We start from the raw sequence: 13,305 nt of genomic DNA on the forward strand, positions 1-13,305 counted from the left end.
AGACACCATCTTTTGAGGTTGAGGAACGGGGTGCAGGCAGAGAAAACCATGTCTATTTTGTAGTTTGGTGGGTCCTGTTCGAGTATAGTAGTTTTGACCACTTCCCTTAACAAAATAATGCAGTAAAGTACATAAATGAACAGAGTGATGTCTTACCCCAAACAAAACACATCTGGAGCATTTTGATCAACAGCAAGCCACGGAGCAACATCCTCAGCAGGTGACTGTCCGTTAACATTCCATGTTCCAACAAACACTCTGCAATGATTACACAAATAAGAACAAATCACCATGTCTCACTGACATCTGTTTAAAGTGGCTGACACTCAATCTGGAACAACAAGTTTCTCATCATTTCAAGTAAAAAGTTATGTGCTGCCTCAAGGGGTATGGTTTTTGAGCTATTTTAGTTTGAAAACTTTTGGCCTGAAGACAGCTGGTAATATTATAGTTTTCTACCATTTTGGGCTAAAAGTCTGAAAACCAGTGTACAGGACAGGCTGAAAATGGGTTTGGATTTTAGTGGCAAAGTTGATGAGTCCTAAGAACACCCTCCCTCCCTCCCTGCCCCCATCCCCCACAATGCAAACCATGAAACCATCCTTTGCACCAAAGCTTGTTGGTAGAACAGACCTTCTAGGTAAAGCTGGTGAGTTTGTGGCACTCCTATCTGTTTCATCCATTGCCATTAGACTTCTGATTAATGGCAACCAAAACAGTGAAAGTATCAGTTTGTTTGGCAAAAGACTTAAAAAATTCCTTCTTTCTAAGTTAAATTGACTCTTTGTTGAGCTACACACCTTTTCTTTACCTTTTCTTTTTTTTCTTTCTTTTTTTTTCTTCTTTTAAAAAAAATTAATTGGAATTTTCAATCAGTACCCTTAACTTCTATGGTTTATCCTATAGTTCTAGGAAGCCTATAGTTAATAAGCCCCCGGCTTCTATATAGGCTTCCTAGCCTTTAACTCATTTAATATTGAAAATAGTTAAGTATGAACATTGTAATAGTAAGAATATTGTGTGTCGTCTATAATGTGTTTATAGTATTTGGGATATTATTTTGGGTGCACACCTGCCACTTCCCTTGCATGTTGCAGGCTGGGTGGGGCTCTCGCCCCACCTTAGCTTTCACTTACACCCGGGTGGGGACGCACCTCACTCGCTGGCTCATCCATACTTTGCAGGGTGTGTCGCTGCCACCCTTGTTACGTTACTTATCATTGCCAGGGTGTGTTGCTGCCACCCTTGTTGCCTTACTTGTTATTGCTAGGGTGTGTCGCTGCCACCCTTGTTGCGTTACTCATTATCACTAGAATGTGTCGCTGCCACCCTTATTGCCTCCATTTGCAGGGTGTGTTGCTGCCACCCTCCATTTATGCTAGGGAGCACCCAATGTCTTTAGTCCCATTTACTGCCAAAGATTGTGTTGTGTGTATTTATAACTACTATGTTTAGCGACAAGTTGTTAATGGTTATTTTACCTGTAAAATATAGTTAACTAATGGGAGCTTAACACAACCTTGTCCTTAGTGTATATCAGCGACTTCAACGCCACTAAACATCTATTACACTTATCTCGCACAAACAGGGACCTTGCGTGACATTACTTATTATATAGCTGCCTTGTTCTGCATAGCAGAACATAAACTGACCTTTGTGTCTTTGAACAGTACTTCATTACAACTGGACATTGTTAGTAAATGTAATCGATACCAAGGTATGCTTATATCCATTAGGTCCGAATTGCGTGCCTCATTGTTTGCCTTGCGAGTACACGTTGCACAATAAGTTTTATCAAGTTTACTTCGCCTTAGTGCTGTATTTTGTCCCACCACTCCCTTTGCCCCCTATTTCAATAAAGCTGGACTACTGGCTTGGGTGCACACCTGCCACTTCCCTTGCATGTTGCAGGCTGGGTGGGGCTCTCGCCCCACCTTAGCTTTCACTTACACCCGGGTGGGGACGCACCTCACTCGCTGGCTCATCCATACTTTGCAGGGTGTGTCGCTGCCACCCTTGTTACGTTACTTATCATTGCTAGGGTGTGTTGCTGCCACCCTTGTTGCCTTACTTGTTATTGCTAGGGTGTGTCGCTGCCACCCTTGTTGCGTTACTCATTATCACTAGAATGTGTCGCTGCCACCCTTATTGCCTCCATTTGCAGGGTGTGTTGCTGCCACCCTCCATTTATGCTAGGGAGCACCCAATGTCTTTAGTCCCATTTACTGCCAAAGATTGTGTTGTGTGTATTTATAACTACTATGTTTAGCGACAAGTTGTTAATGTTGTATTTTTTAGTTAATGGCAAAAAATAAACGAATTGAATATTGAATTGAACCATGTTGAACAAAAGTGAAAAACAAATTCACTTACTTGAGGTTTTTAGTATTGGTGTATTCACTTTCCCTCGCAGCCATATGGAGTTTAATGAAACCATCCCTCGCACCAATGCTTGTTGGCAGAACAGACCTCCTTGGTAGAGCTGGTGAGTTTGTGGCACTCCTAACTCTTTCATCCATTGCCGTTAGACTTCCCACTGACACTGATGGGTGTATCGTGGGTGATGGTGAGAAACCTGGCATTCCAAAGACATCTAAGCCTGCATCAATATCGTCAAGTTTGGTATCTGAAGCTTCTTGAAAGACAAAAATTGGGTGATAAGGTTATTGACAGCACAACGTGGATGAATCATCAGTCATTGTCATCATCATATTCTTTATTTAGACTCTTCACTTTTGTGAAGCGCCTAGGGCAGGACTGGATAGGTGCTATATAAATAATTGTCGAATTTTTCACAACCTCTAAATGGGAGCGTCGGAATCACCTTTTGAAAGCTACAAGTCAAAGCGAATTTTGTTTTTCACTAAATAAATTTAATTTGCTCCTCAGTTTCCAGACCCAAAGCGCTAAAAATAACGTGTCTGCATTTTGCCATATTCAGTCGCAGTGAAAATTACAGAACATTTTTGAATAGGATAAAAAAAAAATGTGGAGTTATCCTACAAAAATCGCTTATGGAGAAAAAATATTTCGAAAGAAAAAATTTGCAGACACATTTTTGTTGTTTACATGTTAAACTAGCTACTGTCCAAATTTGAGGGCAAACGAACAAATTCCCTTTGAGTTTTAGCTCTTTAAAGTGTCCCCTTCAAGTGAAAAAATTGATTTGAGAAAATAGGGCTAAAAATTTGGTTATTCATTCTATTTCAAAATTCTTGGTATAGTTTGATAGCCAGCTCTATAAGCTTTAATTTGATATGGGGTTCAGGTACCTACAGTTTAAACCCGATGCGCTACATTGCTTGGATGCGAGACAATTCTGAAGGTATACAGTAACCTTAACAAAAGTATTCTTTATGAACTTAAGATAATTCATCGTTTTGGGTGTGATAACTCTTCTGGAAGTACTTTAAGTATAATAAATTCTACCACTGATTCCAGTTCACTTGATGGGACGTCCTGCAAACCTCCCTTCTTTGCGCATAAGTTTAGTGGTGCAACAACGTGTAACCTCGTTGTTAAGCAAAATGTTGCCGTGCAACCATGTGGAAAGAAGAATAGAAATAAGTTTCACAAATTTCATGTTACCTAAATGACCCTTTGCTCTACAAAACCTATTTGGCTGATAACAAAAGGAATAGCTTGCTTTTTGTACCTGTTACCACTTCACAGCCACTGGAGCCTGCTTGTTCAAGATGATTCCAAGGCCATCCATCTGTTTTAGAAAAGATAAATATCGATTGAATATTCATTATTTTCACATGCAAGAAAAGTACCATACATGTAGAAGAGTTTACTTTGAATTTTTTCCATAGAAATGCTACGAAACAAATTTCCGCATGTAGTCACTGCAGTCACTGTGATTATTCTTGGGTCTAGACCAGAGTTCTCCCTCTTCCTATACACTTGATTGCAAAAACGTTGACACCTAAAAAGCATAAACCGTGAACGATGCGACTCAATGGATTTGTGGGTAGTGTTTAAACAATAACCTCATTTCCATAACCAATAATTTACCATTCTCAATCTTTGCAATAAAAAATATAGTGCTGACTTAATTCTTCCCAATATTAATTTTCTACCAAATATTGCTTTTTTTTAAATAAGTTCATTGCCTGTTTTAAACTTAGGCAAATAGCGAATTGTATATCACTCAAATTGGCCCTTGTTGACCAACTTGCTTCGACAGTTTCCATCATTCACCACGCGCAACTAATTTTGGTCATCAACCATCGCACGAGAATAGAATATTATGTAAATGTATTTAGTACACTTATACTTATAAAGCCATTGGGTCTCACTGTTCATGGTTTTATGCTTTTAGGTGTCAACGTTTTTGCAATCAAGTGTATATGGTTGGTGATTAAAAAAGCTGCAGCCACTCTGTGATAAGTATGATGCTTGTTTTCAGTTGCCAATGTTACTTAAAGACAAAGAACTTAGATATCTTTATAAATATAACCAGCAAACAAATTTAATATACAGTTTATTAAGTTTTAGTAAATATAGTAGAAAGATCAACTATTAGCATGCCTATTGTGATAAATGTGATGTGCATGCATGGACTAAAATTAAACTTGATAATAAACATATCAGTGATAATAACATTTTCTGCCATGAATGCAAATTTTATACAAATATCAGCAAAAGAATGTACATACCTCTTACTAACCCAGTTCGAAGTCCGTACTGTAAGTTACAGACTGAGTTTTTCGCATTGATTTCAGGCCATAAATCAACAAGAAACAAATGAGGATCCGTATCATACAGTACGAACCGAGAAAACGAGGTTAGTAAGATATTTATCATATTTGATAAAGACTTGAATGAGATTCTGACAGTTTGAGCTCAGCAGCCTAGAACAAGCAATGTAAACTTGTACCTGCTGGTGAACTTAAGGTTACTATCATGTAGCTTTTCAATAAAAATTCAATACCTGTACTTATAAAGCTTTTTCTTCCAATCATGTGCTGATATCTCTCCAGCCATTTAAATTCAGGCATGCCAACCAGATGAGCTTTCTGTCTATAAACTTAAAGTAAATTGCAGCAAAAATTAGTGTCTGAAGACCATATGGGACCAAATGTCAATGAAAACAGATAATTAATTTATTTTATTTTACTCATTTGCAAGATTCACCAATGCAAATCATTGGACAATTGGTGGACACTTGCCACAGAGATGGTTTTCCAATAATATTATGAGGTCCAACAAAGACGACAAAACACAAATAAAAGGATACACAACATTTTTTAATCAAAAATTATTCTGACTATTAGTCAAGAATAATTTAACTGTAAGACATAGATAGTCTACCTCCAATGGCCTTGTTCAACTCCAGTAAGAAACCCTTCCCTTGGTCATCTTTTTTCACCTCAAACATGAGCTTTGTCTGATCATCAGTCAAGATTTGAAACCTAATTACACCTGAAACCATGGCCACACAATTAATTAGGAAATCTTTATCATTGATAAACAGTTAGTTTATTTCACTGAGAAGTATCTGGGACAAGTTGTATACATTTCTAAATATAAATATACCCCAGTCACCTCATAAATATGTAGCATAGCTGAAGCCATGATACTCCCTTTGCAGTGGCAGATCTCCTTCCTTCAACCAGCTTCAGACTCTCATCAAAACTCTTTATTTCAAGTTTCAAGTTTGTCAATCTTTGTAAAACTTAAATACAGTTTACTGTTAACAATAACACTGTACTCACAAATAGCATTAATTTTGCTAATCTAGGTGGGTTAGTGTAGAATTATTTACCTACAGGTTTTTAATTTAATTACAAGAGGTAAAATATTATTTGTTGAAAGATGAGAAATGGAGAAAAAACTACTGCAGTGCCTTGAAGTTGACTCCGCTGTAATCAAGTGTTTACAAGTGATGGTAATTATTAAATATGACAGTTCAACCGATGGACACGATCTCCAGCACCTCTATTGTGTATTTAATTTCAATATTTTAAAATAAATACAAAACTTTTTATTTAATTTTCCAATTTATGAATTACAGCTGAGCTGTACATTTTTTTTATTTTGTTGGTGTTTGATTTCAACAGCTGTTTGTTCATTATTCCTTCATACACAACATTTTAACCCCAAGAAGCCAAAACTTAAAATTTTAAAACCAAGGAGGGGACACAAGTTTGCTGCATATCCAAGGGCTACCTGATAGAGGAAAAGAGAGAAAGTAAAACCAGTGAGCTCATCAAAAACTAAACTTTCGTCTTAGGATAAACTGGGATTCCAATTGAAAGTACAAAAATTTAGCTTCCCACCTATATATATGACCAAATTAAGGATCATTGTTTAGTTTGACATAAAAAGTTAAATCTTTTTACCTTTGATATCTTCACCACCTGGTTCATGCAAATAGAAAATATAAGAGAAAGAACTCATTAAATCTTTCAGTTTGTAACAGCATTAGACATGTTTTAAGAAACAAATGCCGAATAGATATAATTGTAAACAGTCAAGTAGGTGTCTCAAAATACATATACCATGTCTTCTTACTTTTCTTTAGTATTTAAGTCTTCTGGCATTAGTTGGGAGAATTTGATTAAATGGTAAGAACACATTAAATTATACTGTATTTCGCCTTTTCCTTTTTTAGAAATATTGAACTTAGGAGAATTGAAAACTGGTCACCACTGGGTGTAAGCACCAAACTGACTCAATTTTAACTTCATATGTACTAAATGATGCATCTTCGAATACATCGGAGTTGACAATGTGATATTTGACATTTACTGGTGCTGAGTTGAAGTTCAGATGTTTTGACTAAAAGGCAATAGATTGATTACATTTAATTCTATGAAAATGATAACCAAAATGAAGAGGACTAAAATAAACAAGCATACAAATATTCCCTTAATCCTGGGTCAACGATAGACATTTTTAAAATAAATCTGAAAATTGGCATATGCATGTACAGATTGAACAAACTTGTCTGAGTTATTACAAAATCTAATCACACTAGAATCACATGACATGTGTAACCATGCATAAAATAATTTCACCAACAAACAAGTTAAATTTTTCGAACAGCAATACTAGTTTATTACTTTTTTTAAACACATTTACTTAGAAACTGCTGAGTGATAGGTACTAAATAATTTGACTCAATTTAATTTAAAGGTCAGAATTAAGTTATTTTTAATTACCAGCAACAGTTGCGTAAGAAAATGGTCCACGGATGGCAAGAACATAAAGTACAAGAGGACGGATGTCTTGAAAAGATGATTCACTTTGCCACTGAAAGATGATTAGTCTGTCAAGGCAAAAGAACAGTATAATAGCTGTAAGTCAACACATTTAAAGCCATGCCTACTATTGTTACTGTACCTACGTTCTGCACATCTGGAGATACTTGGGTTTCCAATGGGTGGTGCATACAGTCCACTAATACAGATTTTTTTTGTGCGGTTTAAAACTATACGGAGAAAGCAGAACTTAGCAAGTGCTTTTGGTATCCAAAAAGAAAATTGGGATAACCCTGCATTTTTCAGAGATAATGTGACAAGCTTTAATTTGGAATAAAAAGCCATGCATTGCTTTGTACTTTACTGCTTTTTAGAAATACTATAATTGTTGCTTAATTATCTCTAAAAAATGCATGGTTACCCCCAATTTTCTTTTTGGATTCCAATACATGTAGCTCTTCCTGCATAGTCATAAACTGTACAAAAATACTTCGATATTAGTAGGCACCATCCTTAAGATCTATTGCAGCTCAAACAGCTGGGGGAAGGTGATGGGCAAAGGTAAAAGAAATTTCTTATAAAAGCTGAAACATTTTATATCTGTTTTGAATGCATTACACTGCATTATATTTAAAGCATCTATAATGGTCAAAAGCAAAGGCTTAGTAAACACCACTGCTGGTTTCTATCATGCCATAAAACTTGTACTAGCCAGTATAAACATTATTATTTAAAGTTTTACAACATAATTGTAAAACGCAGTTAATAGAGCGCGAGGCTCTTGAGCTCAGTTGTTACTGTGTCAACAGTTAGCATTACGTAATGCAAATTGGTCATGGATGTACTTTTACTCTCCTTGTACAATACCTATTCTTCTAGCATGTTGCAATACCATCTGTTACAGGGTTGTCGCTAAGCGCCGGCTGCCGGCGAAATTTGCCGGCTGGGAAAGAGGTCATCGCCGGCTGAATTTTGTGTGGCAAACGCTCGGTCAAAAGGGCAATGAACAGTTCTTTAGTTACCCACAAGCAATTGTTCGATTTAGAATAATATATTTTAAGCGAAAAGGTTGAATAAACTCCTGACTACCTTGAGTATCGATGCCATAAAGTAATTGAAATAAAGTCTTGTTTTGAGGACTTGTTTACCGTGTCCTCATTCCGTTTTCTGCGTCCTCCATCTTGTCAACACGAAGCTTGGTAGCCCCTGCATTCAAGGCATTGCGAAAGTTTGTTACCAGGTATTTGTGTCAGATCGGAGAAAGAAGAAGTCTTTCTCTGTAGCATGACAGAGAAAAAAAACATGAAGGAACTTCTTCGTAATGTTTTAATACAGCTTTTAATCGGTTAAATTTTATTCCTTAGAACATGTTTATGCTTATGAATAGCAAGAAGAACTGGGCAAACGGAGGAACAACTGAACAAACCAGAAACGTAAACGGTCCGCCGAGTGCTCGCCAGCGAAAACGAACGGACGAGAAACCGAGTGAACGAACCCGCGAAACTGGATAAACAGCTGAACGACCGAGTGGACAGCTCTTTTGTTTGCAGTTCTAACCGTTTATAAGAATCGATTTTCTGATAAACTAGTGCAAACTTAAAAGCACTTATCTTTTCGGAATGAGTGGGAAGCGATGTAGCTTTCGTTCTCAATTACTTTAATGTTACATATTTTCACTTTTAATGTTAGAGTATACACGGCATTCATGAAAAACGGGTTTTAGTTAGGTTTTGAATTTTGTTTAGGAGAGTTAGGTTATTTCAAATTTTTATACTCCTGATGGATTTTACCGTGTTTAAAAAACGAACTATTCTTCTAGTGAGCTCACCAAAAACAGAATAAAGAAAACAGCATAGATTGACGAACTGTAGTAAAACAAAACACTGTCTGCTCAGAAGGTCTGTCATTCTCCTTGGGGGCACAGTGAACAGACCTGGTAGAGAGTTCAAGGAACGGCAAACAACGAAAACCACACGAAGGAAATATGGAAACGTCAAAGCGAGGGAGAAAATTTTGAATAAATTCAGGGTGAATCTCTGTACCACACGTTTCAAACTGTGGCACCACAGCTGACCTTCTCTTTAATGGTTGTTTCTTTTTGCATAAAAGAGCCTCTAGATTTCACCAGAGTGCACCAAATTGAATTAAAATTTTCAAAAATTTCCTGTTGAGGGCCCCCCATACCCCCCTTATGGGAGGGGGCGACCCCCTCCCATACCTAACCCTCCGTCGGCTATGCCGACGACAGAAGGCACTTCGCGCCTTCTTTAGCCGGTTCAATTTCTCAGCTTACCGGCAGACAAATTTCTTAGCTACAACCCTGCTGTTACATTTATATCCTTCGTTTTGTATGGCTAAAGGTATAAATACCTCTATTCATGTCTCGTTCAGCGCTACGTGAATCTCTTGTATTCGATAGTACTTTACTTACCATTGGCTTAGTCCTAGACATATGTCTAACTATAAAAGGTCTAGTAAAAGTCCGAGTATCACTCGCTTGCTGTATTACCTACTGTAAGGTCTACCTTTAGTGTCTCTATTTTGTAATTCCCACCCTTCCTTCCCTTTGAAGGTTTGATTGTTGTTTTTTCCAATAAATTTGGGTTCACCTCTAAGGATCGCGTTCAGTTAAGTCTCGCAGCGACTTCCCCAAGCTTTGTGTTTTTAGGCTATTTTTAGCTCTATGACCTTGAAGCTCGTTATATGCTTTTATCCAGTGCATGCCGGCGGAGTCGGCTCATAGCGCTGCGGAATATTAGGCTTGAGCTGGTTTTAAAAAATGCCAATACTCTTTGCACTATGCTGGCCGGAGGTTTCAGTTCGTAGTGCCGTGGAGAGTTAGGCTATTAGATTGCTTTAGTTTTGGACCTGCCTACAACTTGTCCGATCCAGCGCTGGTCATTAATACAGTTAATAGCGCTGGGGAGATAAGTAAGGCTTTATGGTCACACTATGGGAGTCGTCTGTCACGCCGATCGCGGAGCGGTGTTCCCCCTTTACGCCAAACATCACGTTGTTATTATTTGTCTGTTGAGATCTCTAGTTAACTTTATGTAATAGGAACTGCGACATTAATTTAAAATATATGAACATAAGGTTTGTGCTATAACAATGCAAAAAAAAGCATAATCACATCCAAACAAATTTCATGGTCACTTTAAGCTGCTTAAGTTTACTTTTACAACTACACCCAAAGTAAAAAAGCTAACATGTATGTCTTCAAAAACAGCTTCAAGTTTTGTCTTTTCTTCTGTCAGTGTTTTGCTTTGAATTATTTGCCATAAGGTGGGAACTGATTAAACAAGACATACAGTGTACATAATTTGACAGCTCTCAAACACAGACCCCAATCCCATTTTTCAGGTCAGGTTAGCAGTGACATTTCAAGTTTATAGTTCTTTACTGAGTCAGCTTGCCTCCCTATAGCCATAAAGGCCCTTGGAAAAAACAGATACAATGACTTCACATTGCAGCTTTTAAATCATTTCTAACAGCTGAAATCAAATGCTGTTCTGTCTCTAGTTGAGGACATTAGGCAGAGTAACTGCAGAATACCCAGCCACGTCAAAGCTGTACCCATAAAAACACCTGGATACATGAGGATGCACTCACTTGTTTGTTTAATGGCTACATGGCTATGGGGCTTTGGGGCTATGCGGCTATGGGGGTATGGCCTACCCAGCTTTCACACTAAAAGAACAAGGTATAAATACATTCTCTGTGTTGCTTGCTGCACCAAGTTACAAAGTATTAAGGCAAATTTCAAATTACTGAAGTGGCCTGTAGCCACATAGCCAGGTAGCCACTCTTTTAGAGGTATAGCTTTGAAGTGACTGGGCATTCTGCAGTTAAGCCTATTCATGCGTATTTATCAGTCATAGTTACCCAGTATCCATGTTTTTTGAGATGAGAGTAAGTAAGCAGTCTATTTTGTTGTTGTCCTTTAACAGCACCCCTGTAGTACAGTGTATGCGGTTAAGAAAAAAACACAAACTGAAGGAAATCATATATCATTTAACGTACAAACAACTCAAGCTCAAATTACAGCTGTAAGTTTATTTTTAACATTAATTAAGTTTTTAAAAGTATAACAATAAAATATTACAATATTTATAATGATGGGCTTTCTGTATTATTTTGATCAACATGTTATGGAGGAAAAGAGCTCTGAGTTACGAATAACATCACAGCATCAATGGACAAGTAAATGTCTGATTTTATTTATAGATTTTTTAATTTGAAAAGCCACAAATATAGATATTTGTCAAGCAAGAAAAAACTTATTATCCTGAATCAATCTTACAACTTTAAAAGCAATTCTGCCAGTAAATATGCTGTGTCAGCTAATAACTCAAGAGATGGATGGTCAGATCAGAGTTTCATGTAAAGATCTGCGCAAACTTTGAAAATGCCCTTAGCCTAATTATTTGGTCATTAGCAAAAGAGTTGCTATACTTTAATCTAATCACATCCAATCACAGTTCTTTTGCTTGTGATCAACAGCATACAATTTGAAACTTCTGTTATGGCTTCTGAAAATGTTTATAAATGTTAATGATTCCTATCTGCAAAGGCAAGTAAATTCTGTGGTTACGATTTTACTCAGAAATTAACCAGACAAGTTCAACATGGCTAACTCACAGCTGTTAAATTGTAATTCTGACCATTTATCCAAGGCATAGACAAGGAAAAAAATGAGCTTTTATGTCAGCATGCAGATGTGAACTGAACTATCATGTTTACAAGTTTAATGGCATAATTTCTAATATAATGCCCACTTGTTTAAAGGAACTACAGTGAAATCATTAATTATGAATGTGAAAACCCCATCCAACACTTAGTAGCATATTTAATTATGTCTTATTCTGACCAGTGAAAGTGTAAATAATTTACACTTTCACTGGTCAGTATTATTAGACAATACAACAACAGACTAATTTACAGCACATGACACAAACGACAATGCTGGACAGAAAAACAAATGATCAAAGCAAATTAACGCAAGTATGAGAAGAAAACTTCATTCTCTTAAAAGCTTGATATTAAATTCACACCCAGTTGCTTCGTTTACTAGATCAATTAGCTGTCAGTTAAATAAACCAAAGGAACATGGAGAGTTTCAACGAAGTGAAATACAGCAATATATAATCTTACATCTTTCTGTTTATCCATTACGTTAATTTGTGCTTTTATGTTAAGACGTCATATGGAATATTCATAGAATGCTATGCAAATGTTGTTGGTATATCGAGAAAGAGCCAGAATATTTGTATTTTTGAAGAATGGAATTGCAAATTTCAGCTTTTGCATTTCATCATGTGGTAATTGCTGTTAAAAGGCGCCAAAAGATCCCGAAAAGATACCGGGAAAGATAAGAGATTAAAAAACCCCTGTATATTAAAATAAGTTTAAAAACTATTTCTCGCTTCGATCACGAGAATGTTAATTTTCTTACGATCAAAGTGCACATTTTAAAGACTACTTTTTTACTTGCTATATTCCCGAAACTATGAGTTATCCAGAAATTTTAAGTTGCTGAAGGTTAACTTTCTGGCCACTCATAATGTCATTTCTAAATATTTCAATTGCAAAATTCAGCTAACTATTGATATAAAGGATATTTTTAGGCACTTCTCCTCGTATTCAAGCTCCTTCTGCACTCTCGTAACAAGATCCATAGTGAACTGTTTCAGCGCTGGCTTGAAATCAGCTCTTCTCGTTCTCGGGTGGTTCACCGTCAATACTCCTTCCCATCCGCCATGTTTGTTTTGCCTGGTTGACGGCAAGGAGACTGAGTCTTAATTCAGGAGGACCAGAACCCTTTGCGGCATTCGGAGTCCCCAAAGACGAATCTAAGCGACTATTAGTGATTATTAAAAACTGGATCATTGTATAATGCAATTCAAGGGATTTGATTGGCTGAGCGGCCATGGTATATGAGCAATTATACCATGGCCAAGAAATGACGGCCATTAAATTGTCTGCTGGTTCTTCTCTCACAGCGAAATCAGTTAGATCTAGCAATATTTCTTGATTGTTTTTAATAAAACAATTATTCCACTTGCGCTTGTTGGATATGAGATGATTATAGCCAACT

General features: G+C 36.9%; 1 protein-coding gene across 4 annotated transcripts in view; it reads right to left on the minus strand.

Moving 5' to 3' along the window:
- The window catches only part of LOC146466539 (type II inositol 1,4,5-trisphosphate 5-phosphatase-like), a 38,435-nt gene extending 27,256 nt beyond the window's left edge, over window positions 1–11,179 (minus strand). The window contains exons 1-8 of one of the 4 annotated variants that reach the window (XR_014867994.1): window positions 11,094–11,179; window positions 7,170–7,276; window positions 6,348–6,365; window positions 5,317–5,427; window positions 4,937–5,032; window positions 3,656–3,715; window positions 2,374–2,635; window positions 157–258 (exon numbers count right to left, since the gene is read on the minus strand). Coding sequence is in view for 3 of the 4 variants with exons in the window: in XM_085127286.1 (XP_084983412.1) it covers window positions 157–258; window positions 2,374–2,635; window positions 3,656–3,715; window positions 4,937–5,032; window positions 5,317–5,427; window positions 6,348–6,365; window positions 7,170–7,276; window positions 11,094–11,104 (767 nt within the window). In the remaining variant the exon portion in view is untranslated. The remainder of the gene's footprint in view (window positions 1–156; window positions 259–2,373; window positions 2,636–3,655; window positions 3,716–4,936; window positions 5,033–5,316; window positions 5,428–6,347; window positions 6,366–7,169; window positions 7,277–11,093) is intronic. The other 3 variants (XM_085127285.1, XM_085127284.1, XM_085127286.1) reach the window with 3 other exon arrangements.
- Between the last annotated feature and the right edge of the window lie 2,126 nt (window positions 11,180–13,305).

Source organism: Pavona decussata, unplaced genomic scaffold (assembly GCF_977016875.1).
Source record: "Pavona decussata unplaced genomic scaffold, jaPavDecu1.1 SCAFFOLD_143, whole genome shotgun sequence".
NCBI classification, from domain to species: Eukaryota; Metazoa; Cnidaria; class Anthozoa; order Scleractinia; family Agariciidae; genus Pavona; species Pavona decussata.